Source organism: Colossoma macropomum, unplaced genomic scaffold (assembly GCF_904425465.1).
Source record: "Colossoma macropomum unplaced genomic scaffold, Colossoma_macropomum, whole genome shotgun sequence".
In the NCBI taxonomy this organism is placed as follows: domain Eukaryota; kingdom Metazoa; phylum Chordata; class Actinopteri; order Characiformes; family Serrasalmidae; genus Colossoma; species Colossoma macropomum.
Window position 1 is genome coordinate 10,110,985 of NW_023494794.1, and position 15,953 is coordinate 10,126,937.

A 15,953-nucleotide genomic window follows, 5' to 3' on the forward strand; every position below is an offset into this window, starting at 1 on the left:
AGCACAAAGATTTTCTTACTGCGCTGGAGTTTCTCCCAGTGCTGCTCCCACTTATCATTCAGATCTTTCTGCTTTGCCATCACATAATCCAACTTTTCCTTCACCTTAATTAAGAAAGAGATGGAGAAGGAGCATGCAGTACTTACAGGAACAACAGAATCTATAAATGCATGAACTGTTATGTTGTGTAGGCCAGCATATGCTATTGTTTTAAAAGGTTTATAATAACAGTTTTGTGTCTTTTGGGAAAAACAAGAAGTAAATAATGCAAAAAGCAATAATGTAGTGTAATTATCTATTAGTGATACTTTGTCTTATCTGCAGTGAGATTTGATCACCTCTTTTTAATTACGAGACTTTTTCAGGCAGGATAGTTTTCTGAATGTTTCATATACCAAAACATCTTACTTGGTGCCCCATCCAACCCTATTATATTATGTTGTATGCAAGAAGGAAACAGAATTAGTACTACATTTATTTTGAATAGGAACAGAAAATAAGTTAAGACTGTAAAACAACGAATAAGTCTCAAGTAAATAAATAGTAAATGATCAAATTAAATACTATATGCACAATGGGTCCCCCTGGTGGCTTGGGGCCCTAAGCAACTGCTTATAGCCAGACACAGCCATGCCCAAGGGTATGAATTTTTATTAGAACTTTGTTTTTGATGTTATGCAATTTTTCCAGTAATTTTAGAATCCATTATGTTGTCAATGCATATATGCGCCACCAGACCACTTCATTAAGTCCACCTTCTCTTTTCTGCACTCACTGTCCATTTTATCAGCTCCACTTACTAGACAGGAGCACTTTGTAGTTCTACAATTATACAGACTGTAGTCCATCTGTTTCTCTGCATTCTTTGTTAGCCCCTTTTACACTGTTATTCAGTGGTCAGGACCCCCACAGAGCATTATGTGGGTGGTTCTCAGCACTGCAGTGACACTGATGTCCTGGTGGTGTGTTAGTGTGTGTGCTGCGCTGGTATGTGTGGATCAGACACAGCAGTGCTGCTGGAGTTTTTAAACACCGTGTCCAATCACTGTCCACTCTATTAGACACTCCTACCTTGTTGATTTTAAGAGGTAATAGCTCATCCGTTGCTGCACAGTTGGTGTTGGTCATCCTCTAGTCCTTCATCAGTGCTCACATGGTGCTGTTGGCTGGATGTTTTTGGTTGGTGGACTGTTCTCAATCCAGCAGTGACAATGAGGTGTTTAAAAACTCCAGCAGCTCTGCTGTGTCTGATCCACTCGCAACAGCACAACACACACTAACACGCCACCACCATGTCAGTGCTGAAAATGATCCACCACCCAAATAATACCTGCTCTGTGGTGATCCTGTGGGGGTTCTGACCATGGAAGAAGAGGGTGAAAGGGGGCTAACAAATTTTGCAGAGAAACAGATGGACTACAGCTTTTAATCATACAATAATTGAAAACATGTTTGTGTGTGGGTGATTTCTTGAGCCCTGGTGATGTTTGTGTCAGTGGGTATACCTCCTCAGCTGCAGGGTTGTGTGCAGCGAGCAGCATCTTCCCCATATCCACACACTGCAAGAAGCTCTTGCTCTTGTTCTCCATCTTACTCTTCAGATTCTGGTGTTGGGAGATCATATTCTCCAGGGCTGAGATATCCCTGAAACACATGCAAACAGCCAATAACAAGACGCATGGACATCAGCCTACTTGTTTGAAAGTTTAATCAATAGAAGTTGACAAGACAAGGGCAAAGAGCCAGTTGAATACATCTGGCACAGTACTCTAAAGCAGGAGTCACCAAACTGCTTCTAATGGCATGTGGTTAGCGGCAAAAAACAAAAATAGAACCAAGCTCTAAATGTGGTGACCATGTGCCCCTATGGACTTTGTGTTCTCTGGGCCAAAGAAGAAAACGACCATCCAGATTGTTACCAGCATAAAGTTTAAAATCCAGGAGCTGTCATGATATGGGGGAGTATTAGTGGGTAACCCACACATCTCTCTGTGAAAGCACCATTAATGCTAACATTTTGGAGTAACAAATGCTTTTTCAGAGATGTTTGCTTCAACATGACATCACCAAGAAACATTTTGCAAGTGTTGCAACAGCATGGCTGCATATTCAGAGTGCAGGTGCTGGACTGACCTGCCTGCAGCCCAAACTTGTCTACCATTAAAAATGTGTGTCTTATTACACTCAAAATCCAAACACAAAGGCCCTGTATGTTTGCACAGCTGAAGATTTTATAACATACGAATGGCAGAAAATCAGTTTGTGTTTACAGTCCCCAATCGATTATTAAGCACTGTTTAAAGGAAAAGTGATGTAACACACTGCTAAACATTCTTCTGTCCCAACTTTTATGAAATGTGTTGCAGGCATTAAATTTGTAATGATCGTATATTTACATAAAATAAATTTTATAAGGTTAAAAGAAAATTGCGTGTTTTGGTAGTGATCTAAATTGAATACAGGTCAAACAGAATTTACTTTCTGCTTCACTACTTTCTGCTTTTATTAGCATTTCACATACTGTCCCAACTCTTTTGGAGTTGGAGTTTGTAGTTTTTAACATCAACACAGCAGTAGTTCCTGCTTCTGATCTAAAATGCACTTGTGCCTGGTATCATGTCTCGTTCAAAAAAGCAGTCTGGGCTGAAATGTGGATCAGACTGGGAAATTCAGACTGAAATTCTCAGGAGGAACTTCAGCCACTCCGGTTGCACCTGTTAATCCTTTGGAAGGCTGCATTAATCCTTTTGCTGCCTGAAAGACAGGAACAGCACGGCGTTTAATCGTTGTCTTACACTCCAATAATTCTGCTACAGACTGTGTCACTTAAAGGGTGTGGCTAAACTAAAGTTATCTCAGTAAGCGGCTATATGTAAATATGTGAATGTAAATATTTTTTTTGCTTCCTTTGTTTGTAGCTTTGCCTCATCTGACTGTAAAAGGTTTGGATTCATACCGTGCCTCCTCAGAAGAGCCGATCTGTCCCATGATTCCATCCGTCCACATGCTGAGCTCACGCACCAAGGCGAAGAACTGGATTTTATCTGTTACCGTGGTAACCTGCACACGACTTCCCTCGCACGCCACCAGCAGCTCCTTCCACGCCTGCATCACTTCCTGCTCCCGGGCAAAGATGGCATCGGCTTTCTCACCGGCGTAGATTGCACGGAGCTGAGATGCGTTCTCCTGCAGCTGACGCACCTGGACGGGTCAAAGGTAAAAACATTAACAACATATTAGAAATTATACAGTAGAACTTTATAGACACAGAAAACAGAATTGCGGTAGGGTAAGTACTAGGAGTGAATAACCCAGCATCACTTAACATAGTAAAAGCTGCATGCCCAAGAATGGACAAACATAATCTTCAATATAATGGCTATTTGACAGATAAACTCCATAAGCATAACAAGAAAGGTCAAGTGTGTGATAATATAGGCCTACAGATTGAATGATGCCAATTTGTTGGAATATACACTGACCAGCCACTTCATTAAGTCCACCTCCTTGTATCTACACTCGTCCATTTCATCAGCTCCACTTACCATATTGGTGCATTTTGTAGTTCTACAGTTACAGACCAGTAGTCCATCTGTTTATCTGCATACTTTGTTACCCTGTTCTTCAGTGGTCAGGACCACCACGGAGCAGGTACTATTTGGGTGGTGGATCATTCTCAGCACTGCAGTAACACTGACGTGGTGGTGATGTGTTAGTGTGTGTTGCGCTGGTCTGGATCAGACACAGCAGTGCTTCTGAAGTTTTTAAACACCTCAGTGTCACTGCTGGATTGAGAACAGTCCACCAATTGACCACCAGACCACTGATGAAGGACTAGAGGATGACCAACACAAACTGTGCAGTGACAGATGAGCTATTGTCTCTAACTTTATATCTACAAGGTTGACCAACAAAGTAAGTGTGTCTAATAGAGTGGACAGTGAGTGGTTAAAATCTCCCGCAGCACCGCTGTGTCTGATCCACTCGCACCAGCGCAACACACACTAACACACCACCACCATCATCATGTCAGTATTACTGCAGTGCTGAAAATGACCCACCACCCAAATTTTACCTGCTCTGTGGTGGTATTCAGTATGCAGAGAGACACATGGACTACAGTCTGTAATTCTAGAGCTACAAAGTGCTCCTATATGGTCAGTGTTTGCAGTAAGGTATGTTAGGGTAATGAATAGGGGTGCGGGAAAAACTCGATTCTTAGATACATCGCGATGCGGACGTGAACGATTCTGAATCGATTCATTCCACGTCAAAAATCGATTTTCTAAATATTTCATTTATAACGTAATGTTGACGGAAGAGCAAAAGGCTGAACTGGAAGTGGGTAAGTGCAGCGCCCGGACAGTCTGTGGCGGCACATAACAAAAACACCACTGGAGGAGCGAGAAATCCGCCCGGCTCCCTCTGCATTAAAGCCAGGTTAGGTCAGGAGTCACAACACAAATGATAAGAAGAGCCATTTTGCCTTTCAACAAAGTCAAACCACCTTGGGAGCCACAGCATTTAATGCCCAGTATGTCTCAGTGTGTGTTAATGTCCTAGTATGGGCTGAAAATATAAAGGAGAGCGCAGATTTACTTCGCTCTGCTTTAAGCTTTAGCTTTAGCCGCTTTCCTCCCATCTCCGCCAGAAAACTTTTCTTCAAAACTAGAAGAGTTTCCTGTAAAATGTCTCAGCGTCCGGCTGTTTTACGAGGCTGAAGTCGCTTCTCATTCGCCAGTTTCTCATTCTAATTTTCCTTTTCCACCTTAAATTCTGCCTTAGGCGCCGAATGTAACTGCTGCACCATTTAAGGTGGAACGGGAAAATTCGAAAGAGAAGCGAGTTCATTTTCGCAACTTTTTAGAGAAAGACAGTCTCTCGTTGCAGATTTAACCAACCGCGCTGCTTCTAAATGCGAATAAGTCTCCAAATGTTCGTCTTAATCTGTTTTTTTCGTTCGCTACTGGCGAGGCCAGGCTTCGGGGCTATGTGACCTGCTGTCCTCAGTCGTTGAGAACCAGGGCTTTCGCGCTATGCTGCACACTTTGAAGCGAGATTCAGCGTCCAGCCTCGAACCCTACAACGAGACCAAAAGGGTGGCTGTAACGTACTGCGTGGACACCCATCACCACTGGATCTTATTTCAGGGCAACAGCGCATTTTATCGCAGATGAGTGGCAGCAGCGTCTCTGAATGAGAGCCTTCTAGTTCACTTGCCACAACACTTCGATTTGATTTATTAATAAAAGATATTTTAGATAATTAAAGCAAAGTATTTGTAATGATCCGTAATGCATTTACATTATGGGCATTACAAATACTTTGCTTTAAAACTACCAAGTCCTCAGACAGTGGGAAGATAGAAATCATGTATAGAGAAAAAAGATGCATCGATAATCGTTTTATAATCGCATCGCAGCCCTCTGAATCGTAATCGAATCGAATCGTGAGGTGCCTAAAGATTCCCACCCCTAGTAGTGAGAATTAATTTTAAGTGCTGTTGGGTACAGTAAGAGCCTGAATGGGAAGTTTCATTCAGACTCTAGCAGGTCACTACTGGTGACTGCACCTGCTCAGTACAGGTGTGAAGTCTTTGTGTTTGTGTGTGTGTGTGTGTGGCTCACCTGCGCGACGAGCAGCTGCAGAGAGTGTTCGAAGGAGTGCAGCAGCCTCTGGAGAGTGCCGGGGTTGGCTGTGCTCACCTGACAGGAGCGCACCTCCGGCAACTGCCTCATCTTCCCCTCAATCTGCACCAACACCTACACGGACAACAAGGACATTAAAGAAATTAAAACAGGTGGGTCTGTGTGTGGCAATGTTTTTAATAATATAAAACTGATTTGGTTTCACACACGTGTAAAATAGTTCTAATATGGTGCTACTACTGTACAGCTTCATAGATTTCAACTAATAGAAAGAAGAAAAATAAGTGATCTAAGATTAGTAAGATTAAAAAATAGTCTAAGCAGAGCTAACTTGCTGTAGGCTGAATCTGTGAATATATGCAATTATGCTTGTTTTTGTGACTCACAGAAACAATGAATTCCAAACTTAGCTTAGTTTCCTGCATGGACTGGAGAGTGAATGGTATGTTTTAAAATGTCAGCAGTGTTTATATACTGCACTGTTTTATTTCAAAGAAATGAGAAAGTTCAGTTTTTCATAATAAAGGCCCTTTCATTTTACTGAATGATTAAATTAATGTATGTCTCACTGTTACCAGCTCTTAAGACAGCAGAAAGAAAAAACTGCATGTCCAAAAAAATGACCTTCATACCCCTCCCCACTCCATCTTTGCTGTCTGTTTATTGAGCTCCTACCTCTTGGCAGTTGGTGAAGAACTTGTGAAGCTGGTGGGAGGCAGCCAGCATCTGCGCTCTGGTCTCCATCAGCTCCTGCAGGTCAGCCCACGACTCGTTCAGGCCGTCCTTCCACTCGGCGATGGTGGCGGCGTCCACGTGGCCGCAGTCAATCATCTCGTTCACCATCTTATTGACCGAGTCCATCTGCCTCTGACCCACAGAGCTCGTCTCCGCCCGGAACGCCGTGAACTTCTCCTGAAGAGCCTGCAGAGGGGATGCACGGGTCAGGACCACCACCTTCATCCACATAGCACTCACTGATAAACGATGTTGATGTAGAAATTCAGCACATCACTTTCAAGATGTAGCAGATTTGGTTTGTGCAACATTTCAGACCCTTTAAAACACTTTTTAGAAAAACAAAACCTCTAAATCTTTTCATGCTGCTTCATTAGTGAACTTCTATGTGTGTGTAGCAGACCGTGACATGCTCCAGGTCCTGTCCGAGCTCCGTGGAGCTGGCCACAGCCTCTCGCTCTGAGATCCACTTCTCCAGAGCCTCCACCTCCCTCTTCAGCTGATAGAGCCAGTACTGCTGCTCCAGCTTAGTCTTCCTCTGCTCCACCAGGTCCTTCAGAGACACGTACAGCCGGTCGATATGAGCCTGCTGCTTAGTGATCTGCTCACTGAGGGACGGACAGAAAAGGAGAATGTGGAATTAGCAACGAGGAAGGTAATCAGTAGTGTTATTATTTAAAGGTAAAGAGCGGGAAGTTTACCCGTTTCGTGTTTAAGAGGTGTTTACCTGTTCAGGTGTTCAAAGAGGGTTTACTTTTTCAGGTGTTTTAAGGAGGTTTACCTTTTTCCGATGTTTAAAAGGGAGTAAACCTGTTCTTATGTTTAAAGAGGTGTTTACCTGTTCAGGTGTTTAAAGACGGTTTACCTGTTCAGGGTTTTAAAGACGGTTTACCTGTTCAGGTGTTTAAAGCGGTGTTTACCTGTTCAGGTGTTCAAAGACGGTTTACCTGTTCAGGTGTTTAAAGAGGCGTAAGGGCTATTTGTTCATGTGTTTTGAAGATGTTTTTTCCTGTTCAGGTGTTTAGAGGAAGGATGACCTGTTTAGGTTTTTAAAAGGGACTACTAATGCAAGATTTTGAGGTGGTAGGTTATCTATCATGTGTCTGATGGGTATGGTATGGGTATAAAGGTATGTTTAAATGTGCAGAAAAGAGGGGTTACCTCTGAGAGTGTTTAATTGGATTTTTGGTAATTGGGGTGGTTAAGGCGGTGTTTATTTAAAGGGCTGTTTACCTGTCGGGATGTCCCAGCTCCAGCATGCGGCGGCACTGCTGAGAGAGGAAGCCTACTGTCTCTGCGTAATTCTCTACTTTCTGCTCTAAAGCCAGCTGCTCCTTCAGCAACCTCAGAGTGCTCGCTTCATCCTACAGAGAGAGAGAGAGAGAGAGAGAGAGAGAAAAGAGAGATGGATGGAAAGGGAGAAATACAGAGACCACACAACATTAACCACAAACTGCAGCTACTGTTTTACAGTCGTAGTGCGGTCTCTCATCTTACACACAGACTGTACTGTCACATTAACAAACCCACACAGTTTGGCTGGTTTAGGTTATCGTTTCTTCTGTTCAAGGTGGGACAAGTTTCCCATGAACTGAAGATTATGTAGAAACAGAACAAAATCTCAAAAAATGCATACTCCATCGACTAATATTTTACTAATATTTTAATAGCAAATGATATTAATACCTTGCGTCAAACATCGGATGTGCAGTTACAGTTACAATGCACAATTTCTGTTTATTGTCTGAGTTGAGTTGATTGACTATTGACTTTAACAAATTGGAAAAAATAATGCAAACAATATAAAATGTGCCGTAACATTCGCACAGGCCACATTTTATGCTTTCTTTTTTCCCAGTCTGTTAAATTCAGAAAATAGTACTTGTACATCAAAATGTGCAGACGTGTGTTCTCTGTAGAGGATGTGTTCACTTATTTTCACCTAGAAAATCAACAAGATGTGGAATTTGACCAGGGGTGTCCAAACTTTTGCATACGACAGTACACTCATACAAATAAAGGTTTCTAAATGAAAGTATAGTTCTAGGAAAAACTTTACATTTGAATAGAACCGTTTCACTATGTAGAGGCTCTTTAAACTTGCAGAAAAAGGTTCTTTGCACTCCCACATCGACTATTTACAGACTAATAATTCTTTAAAGAGTGAATGGCTGGCAATAACAAAAGCATCTGTAATTAGTTATGAGATTTCTCACTCATAGCTCATTAAAACAAGCAGAGAAATCATTCCAAAAGTGCTGATTCTAAACTTTTCAAGTTATCTCAATTGTTTTGTTCGCAAAGAAAATTATTTTTATGTTTGCCACATTTTTGTCATTCTTTGACACTGAAACAAACAAAGTGCAGACTCGAACCTGTCGTTCAGAATATATGTCATGAATGTAAAACATTATTATATAGTTATATCTGACTGATCATATAATTATTAATTGGTTTTAAACAATGTAACAAAACTTCTAAGGGTTAAAATCAGCTCAAATCTTATTATTTCCGTGCTTACATTGCCGTTTTCCTCGTTGAGAACGTGAAGTTTCTGGTCGCTCAGCCACGACTCTGCCTTCGCTGCCTCGGTGTAGTACTGCTGGGAGTGGCTTACAGCGTCCAGCATCACGGTGCGCCGCTCCGTCTCCACCTGAAGCACCTCCCACAGCTGCCTCACGTGCACCGCCCCCTCCCTCACCAGCTCCACCTCCGGAGTGCGGAGGGCAGCGACGGCCTCCGCCCGCTCCAGCACCTCCTCCAGCCGTGCCCTCCGGGCCTGCAGCTCCATCTGCAGAGCCTGAACAGCCAATCACAAACACCACAGAGCTCAATGAAATAATCCCTAATGCAGTGGAGCACAAGTATGTAAACGTGGGCATTCTGGTGCGTGTTGTATATGCTCATGAAACCACGGAATCTGGCCAAAAATGAACAAATATTAAAAATGAACAAACTAATTATAATTTTGTCATGATGAGTTTTGACAGACTTGTGGCTGAAGCTTTAGCATTAGCTAGAACATAGTCTCTGCGTTACCCTGTACAACACAGTGCCTTTGATGCGAAGCACCATCGGAGAACTTGCAGAGAGGAGAACTGACACTCAATAGCGGTAATGCTAACCAGACAGTAGTCAGTAGAAGTAATGCAACCAATCAGCACTTAGTAGCAGTAATGCTAACCAGTCAGTAGTCAGTAGAAGTGATGCAACCAATCAGCACTCAGTAGCAGAAATGCTAACCAATCAGCGCTCAGTAGCAGTAATGCTAACCAATCAGCGCTCATTAGCAGTAAAGCCAACCAATTAGCACTCAGTAGCAGTAGTGCCAGCCAATCAGCGCTCAGTAGCAGTAATGCTCACCAATCAGTGTTCATTAGCAGTAATGCTCACCAATCAGTGTTCAGTAGCAGTATTGCTCACCAATCAGTGCTCAGTAGCAGTAATGCTCACCAATCAGTGCTCAGTAGCAGTAATGCTAACCAATCAGTGTTCAGTAGCAGTAATGCTCACCAATCAGTGTTCAGTAGCAGTAATGCCAACCAGTCAGCACTCAGTAATACTAAACGATCAACAGCACTAATGCTAGCATCTTGCCCAAAACCTGTTTGCTGTAAATTTGAAGATACTGGTGAGCTTTTATTGTTTTTTTTAGAATTAATAAGAAGAATTATTCTACTTCCCAAGATCAAAGGAAATTTCTCTGTAAAGACAAGAAAACAAACATTTTTAGCCATTTCACTTCATTCACCTCCATTGATTGAGGACTCTCAGTCGGTCTAGCGTTTTGCCATCATGTTTTTGGGCACTAACATTATGCTAGGGCCCCCTTGTGGAGAATCTTGTGAGTAATTTTTAAGCCAGGTCCACGTATGTAGAAATTATTAACAATATAAGGGTATAAATATAGTATATATTTAAAAAAATATAGTATAAATATAAAAAATGCTATGTTTCAACAACCATGTCTAGATTCCTACAAATATTCAGAATGCAATGTTACATAAAACCTATTGAAGGCTATTATAAACCATGTCAATTGATGATAAAACCTGCCTGCCAGACAAGGATAAACAATAAGGTAAATTTGGTACATTTAACTGCTCCTACGATTTAAAGATACTGCTTTTTATCAGTCAGTCAAACCAAACCAAGATAGACAATCCAGCCAGAGACAGAAACAATAGAGATCAGTGAAACTCTTACAGGACCAATCAGACATGATGAAACAGGAGCCAAAGGCGGTTCACACTTAGAGTTACACACCAACGTTTTTAACACATGTGGTAATGAAAAATGCAGAATGGCTACTGAATGATTTACTGCAGTGGTTTCTAAAAGACCCATGCATGCCATATTCAGCTTCTGCTGGAAGCCATTTAAGGCAAAAGCAGTCATATAAATCAATAATTCAGAATGTACACAGCGCCTCAGTCACTCCCATCTTTTTATAGACCAACACAATCATGAAATGTTGGGAAAACAGGAATCTTCAAGTCTTTAGTCTTACACATAATTCACATTGTAGTGTGCTGTGTTTTTCTCAGGCAGTATGTTAGAGCAGCATGTAGTACGGATTGTATCACATATCTGACAGAAAGAGTACAGATCTGGGGTCAGTTTATGCTAATAAGATAGTGAATATGAATAGGTGACCCCTATATACAAACACAGCTTGAAGCTCATTTGTTGCTGCACTATTCATCAGCTTCCCTACAGCATTCATCATGGGTTAGTGTCTGACCACAGGACCACTGCGGATCAGTGGTCTCTGAATGAACATCAGCAAGGTGGGGCTACAAGAGAGGGGTTTCTAAAAACTTTTACTTTGGCCATAATAGTTGGATTGTTTCATTTTTTTAAAACTAGAATTTGTCATGTGTTGTTTGTCTCCTCTATCTCCTACCTCATGGTTTTTAACCAGATGCTGAACGCTCTGAAGGTTGGTCCCATATTCCTTAGAGGAGGCCAAAGGCAATCGCTCCTGAATCCACACCTGGGGGGAGAGAGAGAGAGAGAGAGAGAGAGAGGGTGAGGGTGAAGGCTAGTACAAGCTTCTTCCGAGACAGTGAAAGTCCACCACATCTTTTGAAACTGGACACAACCTCGTTGGGCAGCTCAACATGCTTAGAGGAGAATGCTAACTGGAGTGCTTCCGAGTGGGCATAACCATCTAAGCCCCATGTGTCAGACACAGGACCTGCGGGTCAAGTCAGGCCTGTGGCACAATCCTATTCATTACTTTAATTTCTATTAATATTAGCTGAGCTGCACTAACGTGCCCAGCATGCACTGCAACATGTGCTCTGATCCCTTTCCACTAACAACAATCTATGGGTCAGCGGTTACACAAGAAGAAAAGATGCCTGCTGGGTAGTTTAAGCAAATAGGCAGTTTTAAAATACCTACCTCCTGCCTGTTGTTTTATATATAAATTTTTTTTTTAGTAGTTTAAGTATTCAGTGGCAGTTTTAGTGCTGTAGTTTTGGCATACAGTGGCCAGTTGGGGTCATGGCAAAATGGTAAGTCAAAATGAAATACAAAAACAGCTGACCCATGGATTTGTGGCCCTTTTAGTGGTTTAGTGGTCTCTCTCTTTCTGTGTGGGTGAGATGTTCCTCCCTCTCCCCCTGCACCTGGCAGCAGTATGAAAAGACATGATGGACCTTCATGTGTCTTAGAAGAACCTGCTAGCCTTCACTCTCCAGCTGGGTAGCATCGTCTGATGGGTGGATTCGGCAGTGACTAAATTTAGGGAGACAAATTGGATAAAAATCCAAAAAAACAAAAACACATTGCGTTCCATAAGTACTTGTAGGCCAGTAGTTTTTCTATTGTCAAATATGGACTCTCAACCCCTGGTCTTGTGGACTCTGATCACCATCTAATCCTGAGGTGTGGATGGACAGAGCGAAAGCTGGACGATTAGAAGAACTCACGATCTCGTCCTCCAGGTCCTGCGTAACTTGATGCATTTCTTTGGAGGCCAGAAGGATCCGCCTCCTTTCTTTCAGCGGCTCGATCAGGCGCACGATGCGTGTCTCAGCCACGCCCCCTTGGTCCTCACCCTCGACTCCTATTGGCCCGCGATGCAGCTGGTCAGCCACCCCCATATCACTCAGCCTGCCGATATCAGCTCCACTCCTCAGTTCACCTACGCCCTGATAGAGCTGCATCTGAGCCTCCATTGACTGAGAGAGAGAGAGAGAAAGAGAGTATCCAATTGAGAGTATCTATTCAGACTACAGCAGTTTAGCCCCGCCCACTCACACTGAAGTGATACTGAGTGTTTCAGTTTAGACTGCTTTTTTGAATGAGGCGCAATACATGACAGCCAATCAGAACAGGGATCATATCAATAATAATAATAATAATAATAATAATAATAATTTCCAACCTCAAATGTTTCTGTCAGCTACTGTAGTTTTGTACTGGAGCTACAAGGCCAATGTAGCTAACATGTAATGGAATTAGCTTATTAGCATCATGCTAATTGCATGCCTATATCATCACAGACTTGACTCAAACTGTGTCGAGTTGTTAAGTAATCTCTAATAGACTTGCTTATGTAGTTTCAGACACTGTGTGATATACTTTTATCTATAAAAATGGACAAAAAGTACAGACACAATTCAGGCTTAAAGATGCTGCTACTGCTACTGTTACTATGCAACGTTCATGTTTACAGACATCTGTAGGACATACAGCGTCAGAAACCATATAAGCAAGTCTATTAGCGATACCTTAACACACTTTGAGGCATGTGTGGAATGATTTAGGCTTGCAGTTTGTTGGCTATAAGCTTCCATTACTTGTTAGCATCTTTAGCCTCTTAGCTCCCATGTAAAACTAAAGAAGCAGACATCAAACGGTGCTGGCTCATCAACTCTGTTCAGAAACTGTGTACATTTCTTGCCCGATCTATGAATGTAACCATAACATTTCATGTGAGTTGGCCTGACCTGTATCCTCTGGAGCTGCTGGCTGAAGGTGGCCCGTGGGGGCAGCAGGGTGGTGGATGTGATGTGTGAGGTGTTTGTTGCCGTCCCGAGTGGAGGAGGCTGCTCATGGAGGACATTGAGGTGCTGGTCCAGTTCAGACAGGCCCTGCGGGACGTCCGCGGTGCGGTGGTTCTGCGTCTCGAAGAGCTGCCGAGCCTTGGCCTTGGTGGTGCTCTCCAAGTGGGTCCAGCATTCCCTCATCTCCTTCAGCTTCTGCTGGACGACCGGCCGGAGCTCCGGCTGCTCCTGGATCAGCTCCTCTCCCTCCTACACATTTTATAAATGTTAGTTGATTTACACTTTTTTTTACTGAAAGAAATAGCAAGAAACATCGCTGAATACAAAAAAATACTCTAAAAGTACATGATGTCCTTGTGTCTTTTCAGTTATTGCGCTATTGTTCTCAATAGTCTAAACTATTTACTCAAAAGCCAGGCCTGTTGCGTCAGACTTGGTGAGATTGTTTTAGAGTTTTTTGTACGGCTTTTACAGATTAAAGTCACATTCATAGACTCAAGATGAGGTCCATCTGGATGAGTGGGATTATTGAACACACCAGGTACACCAGGTAACAGTACTCAGAGGACGTCTGGGAACTAAAAGATATGCGTCTGTAATTTTCATTTTTATTTAAAAGAATCACTGTGCTTGTTGTATTTAAACTCATGTTGAAGTACATGTTGTCATATACATATTCTTTTATTGTTTTGTTTTGACTAGAAATGCCCAACCGAAATTTTAGGGATTTTTTTCCTCTGTGGTATCTGCAGTGTCTAGGTAGATACAGCCAAGCATGCACTCCCATTGGATAGGGCTTCAGGAGCTCAACTGAAGTCCTAACGTCAGATTATCCAACAACATAATTAGGAAGTGACAGAAGACCCAACTAATGACGTTTTGGGTGGAAGCAAGTTTGTGAGGATAAAAATGTCAATCTAGGCCTTCTGGAAGATCTACACATTGTGCTGGCAGAGAATACAAGCTGTAGTTTAACCAAATTTCAGTAAATTGTTGGGAATGGAACACAGCAGCAGCCCTATGCCAAAACTACAAACTACAGGAAAAAGACTACAAAATAGAATGTCAGAAGTTCTTTGTTAATCTAGAATGGCCATACAATATGATTAATATTATAGTATGTACACTACCGTTAGCTTAGCGCTACCATACTCCAGGTGTTTTTGCCTCATTTTTTGGCCTTGTTGTGACATTAATGGCTTGAACGGAGGCCTAGTCCTTATAGTCACTGGATAATACAGTGGATGGGCAACACATAATTCCCCATCCTGGCAGAAACAGCACTGCTATTCCGATAAGAGTGGTCACCGCTATACCAATAACAGGACTGTCATTTGTTTAGCTATTTGCTGAGTTAGGATTGACCCCTAATTTTGCATTTGTCTGCCAAGTTGCTTATTGAACAATGAGGATAATTCAAAATGGCAACCCCAGAAGCACAGATTACGCAAAACACACAGAGCATAACTCTCTTTGACATATGGCCAAACCTGGAACCTACAGCCCTCGCTGTGCTGCACTACATGCTAAAAGTGTGTGTTCTCTCCATATCATGTGCTGACATTATCATTATTATTATTATTATTATTATTATTACTATTATTATTGTTAATATTTTCGATTTGTGACTGTGTGTGTGTGTCATCAGGGTGTTGCCCAGAGGCCCCCCCACCCCCCCTCTGTTCTCATTCTTTCCCTCTCTCTCTCTCTCTCTCTCTCTCTCTCTCTCTGTGGTGGTTTTGCAGTCTCTGCAGTATGTGTGGGGGAGCAGACAGCAGTCAGAAGGCAGTGAGCTCGCGCCAAACAGAGAAATGCAGCACTGCGTTATCACGCACACACACACACACACACATTCACATGGTTCTATATCTTTCTCTATCATAAATGTACATACATACATATACCCACTAAGTATGCACACACACTCACACATAGAGAGAGAGAGATCACAGTGTTGCAGTCAGCTCTGCTCTGCATGTTTAAAGGCTGTTACTCCAGTATGTCAGTACAGTGCCGTGTGTTCAGTGTGTATTCATGTGTCCCATTTTAGGTATCTGGAAATGAGCCATGGCTCTTTAGAGACAGAGACCCTCTTCTTTGATCTCATTCCATCTTTATCATTCTCTCACTCACATGTGTGTATTACTGTATTTGTGGAGACTTGTGTAATACTGTGGTTGAGTAAAGCTGCTCCTCCACATAAACCTCACCCAAACGTCCAGATACCAAATGTCAGACTTTTGGATCTTTTTTTTTTTTCAAAAAAGTTGCACTTCTATATTATATTATATTATATTATATCTTTTATTTCTGTCTTTTTCTAGTCTTATTTATATAATCAAATAAAATAGAAAATATAATATAATACAAGATTCTTTATTTGATTCTATCATTTTATACTCGTTTTCTGTCATATAGACGTGTAATATATATAATATTCATTTCTACATAATTGTGACACAATTCTGTTCCCTTTTATTCTATTATTAACAGACCTGACTGAAGTCTCTCACACTTTATCAAACTGAGTTAAGATTTAGTGCTCTTATGG

General features: G+C 42.0%; 2 protein-coding genes across 2 annotated transcripts in view; one reads left to right on the plus strand and one right to left on the minus strand.

Moving 5' to 3' along the window:
• Positions 1-15,953, minus strand: part of sptbn4a (spectrin, beta, non-erythrocytic 4a) — a 32,009-nt gene that overhangs the window by 515 nt on the left and 15,541 nt on the right. The window contains exons 2-12 of the mRNA XM_036580139.1: positions 13,346-13,651; positions 12,323-12,574; positions 11,290-11,379; positions 8,905-9,183; positions 7,617-7,747; positions 6,787-6,991; positions 6,324-6,569; positions 5,628-5,762; positions 2,957-3,201; positions 1,506-1,644; positions 20-104 (exon numbers count right to left, since the gene is read on the minus strand). Coding sequence (XP_036436032.1) covers positions 20-104; positions 1,506-1,644; positions 2,957-3,201; positions 5,628-5,762; positions 6,324-6,569; positions 6,787-6,991; positions 7,617-7,747; positions 8,905-9,183; positions 11,290-11,379; positions 12,323-12,574; positions 13,346-13,651 — 2,113 coding nt within the window. The remainder of the gene's footprint in view (positions 1-19; positions 105-1,505; positions 1,645-2,956; positions 3,202-5,627; positions 5,763-6,323; positions 6,570-6,786; positions 6,992-7,616; positions 7,748-8,904; positions 9,184-11,289; positions 11,380-12,322; positions 12,575-13,345; positions 13,652-15,953) is intronic.
• LOC118815063 (dystrophin-related protein 2-like) overlaps positions 13,903-15,953 on the plus strand; it is a 55,506-nt gene continuing 53,455 nt past the window's right edge. The window contains 1 exon segment of the mRNA XM_036580997.1: positions 13,903-13,943. Coding sequence (XP_036436890.1) covers positions 13,903-13,943 — 41 coding nt within the window.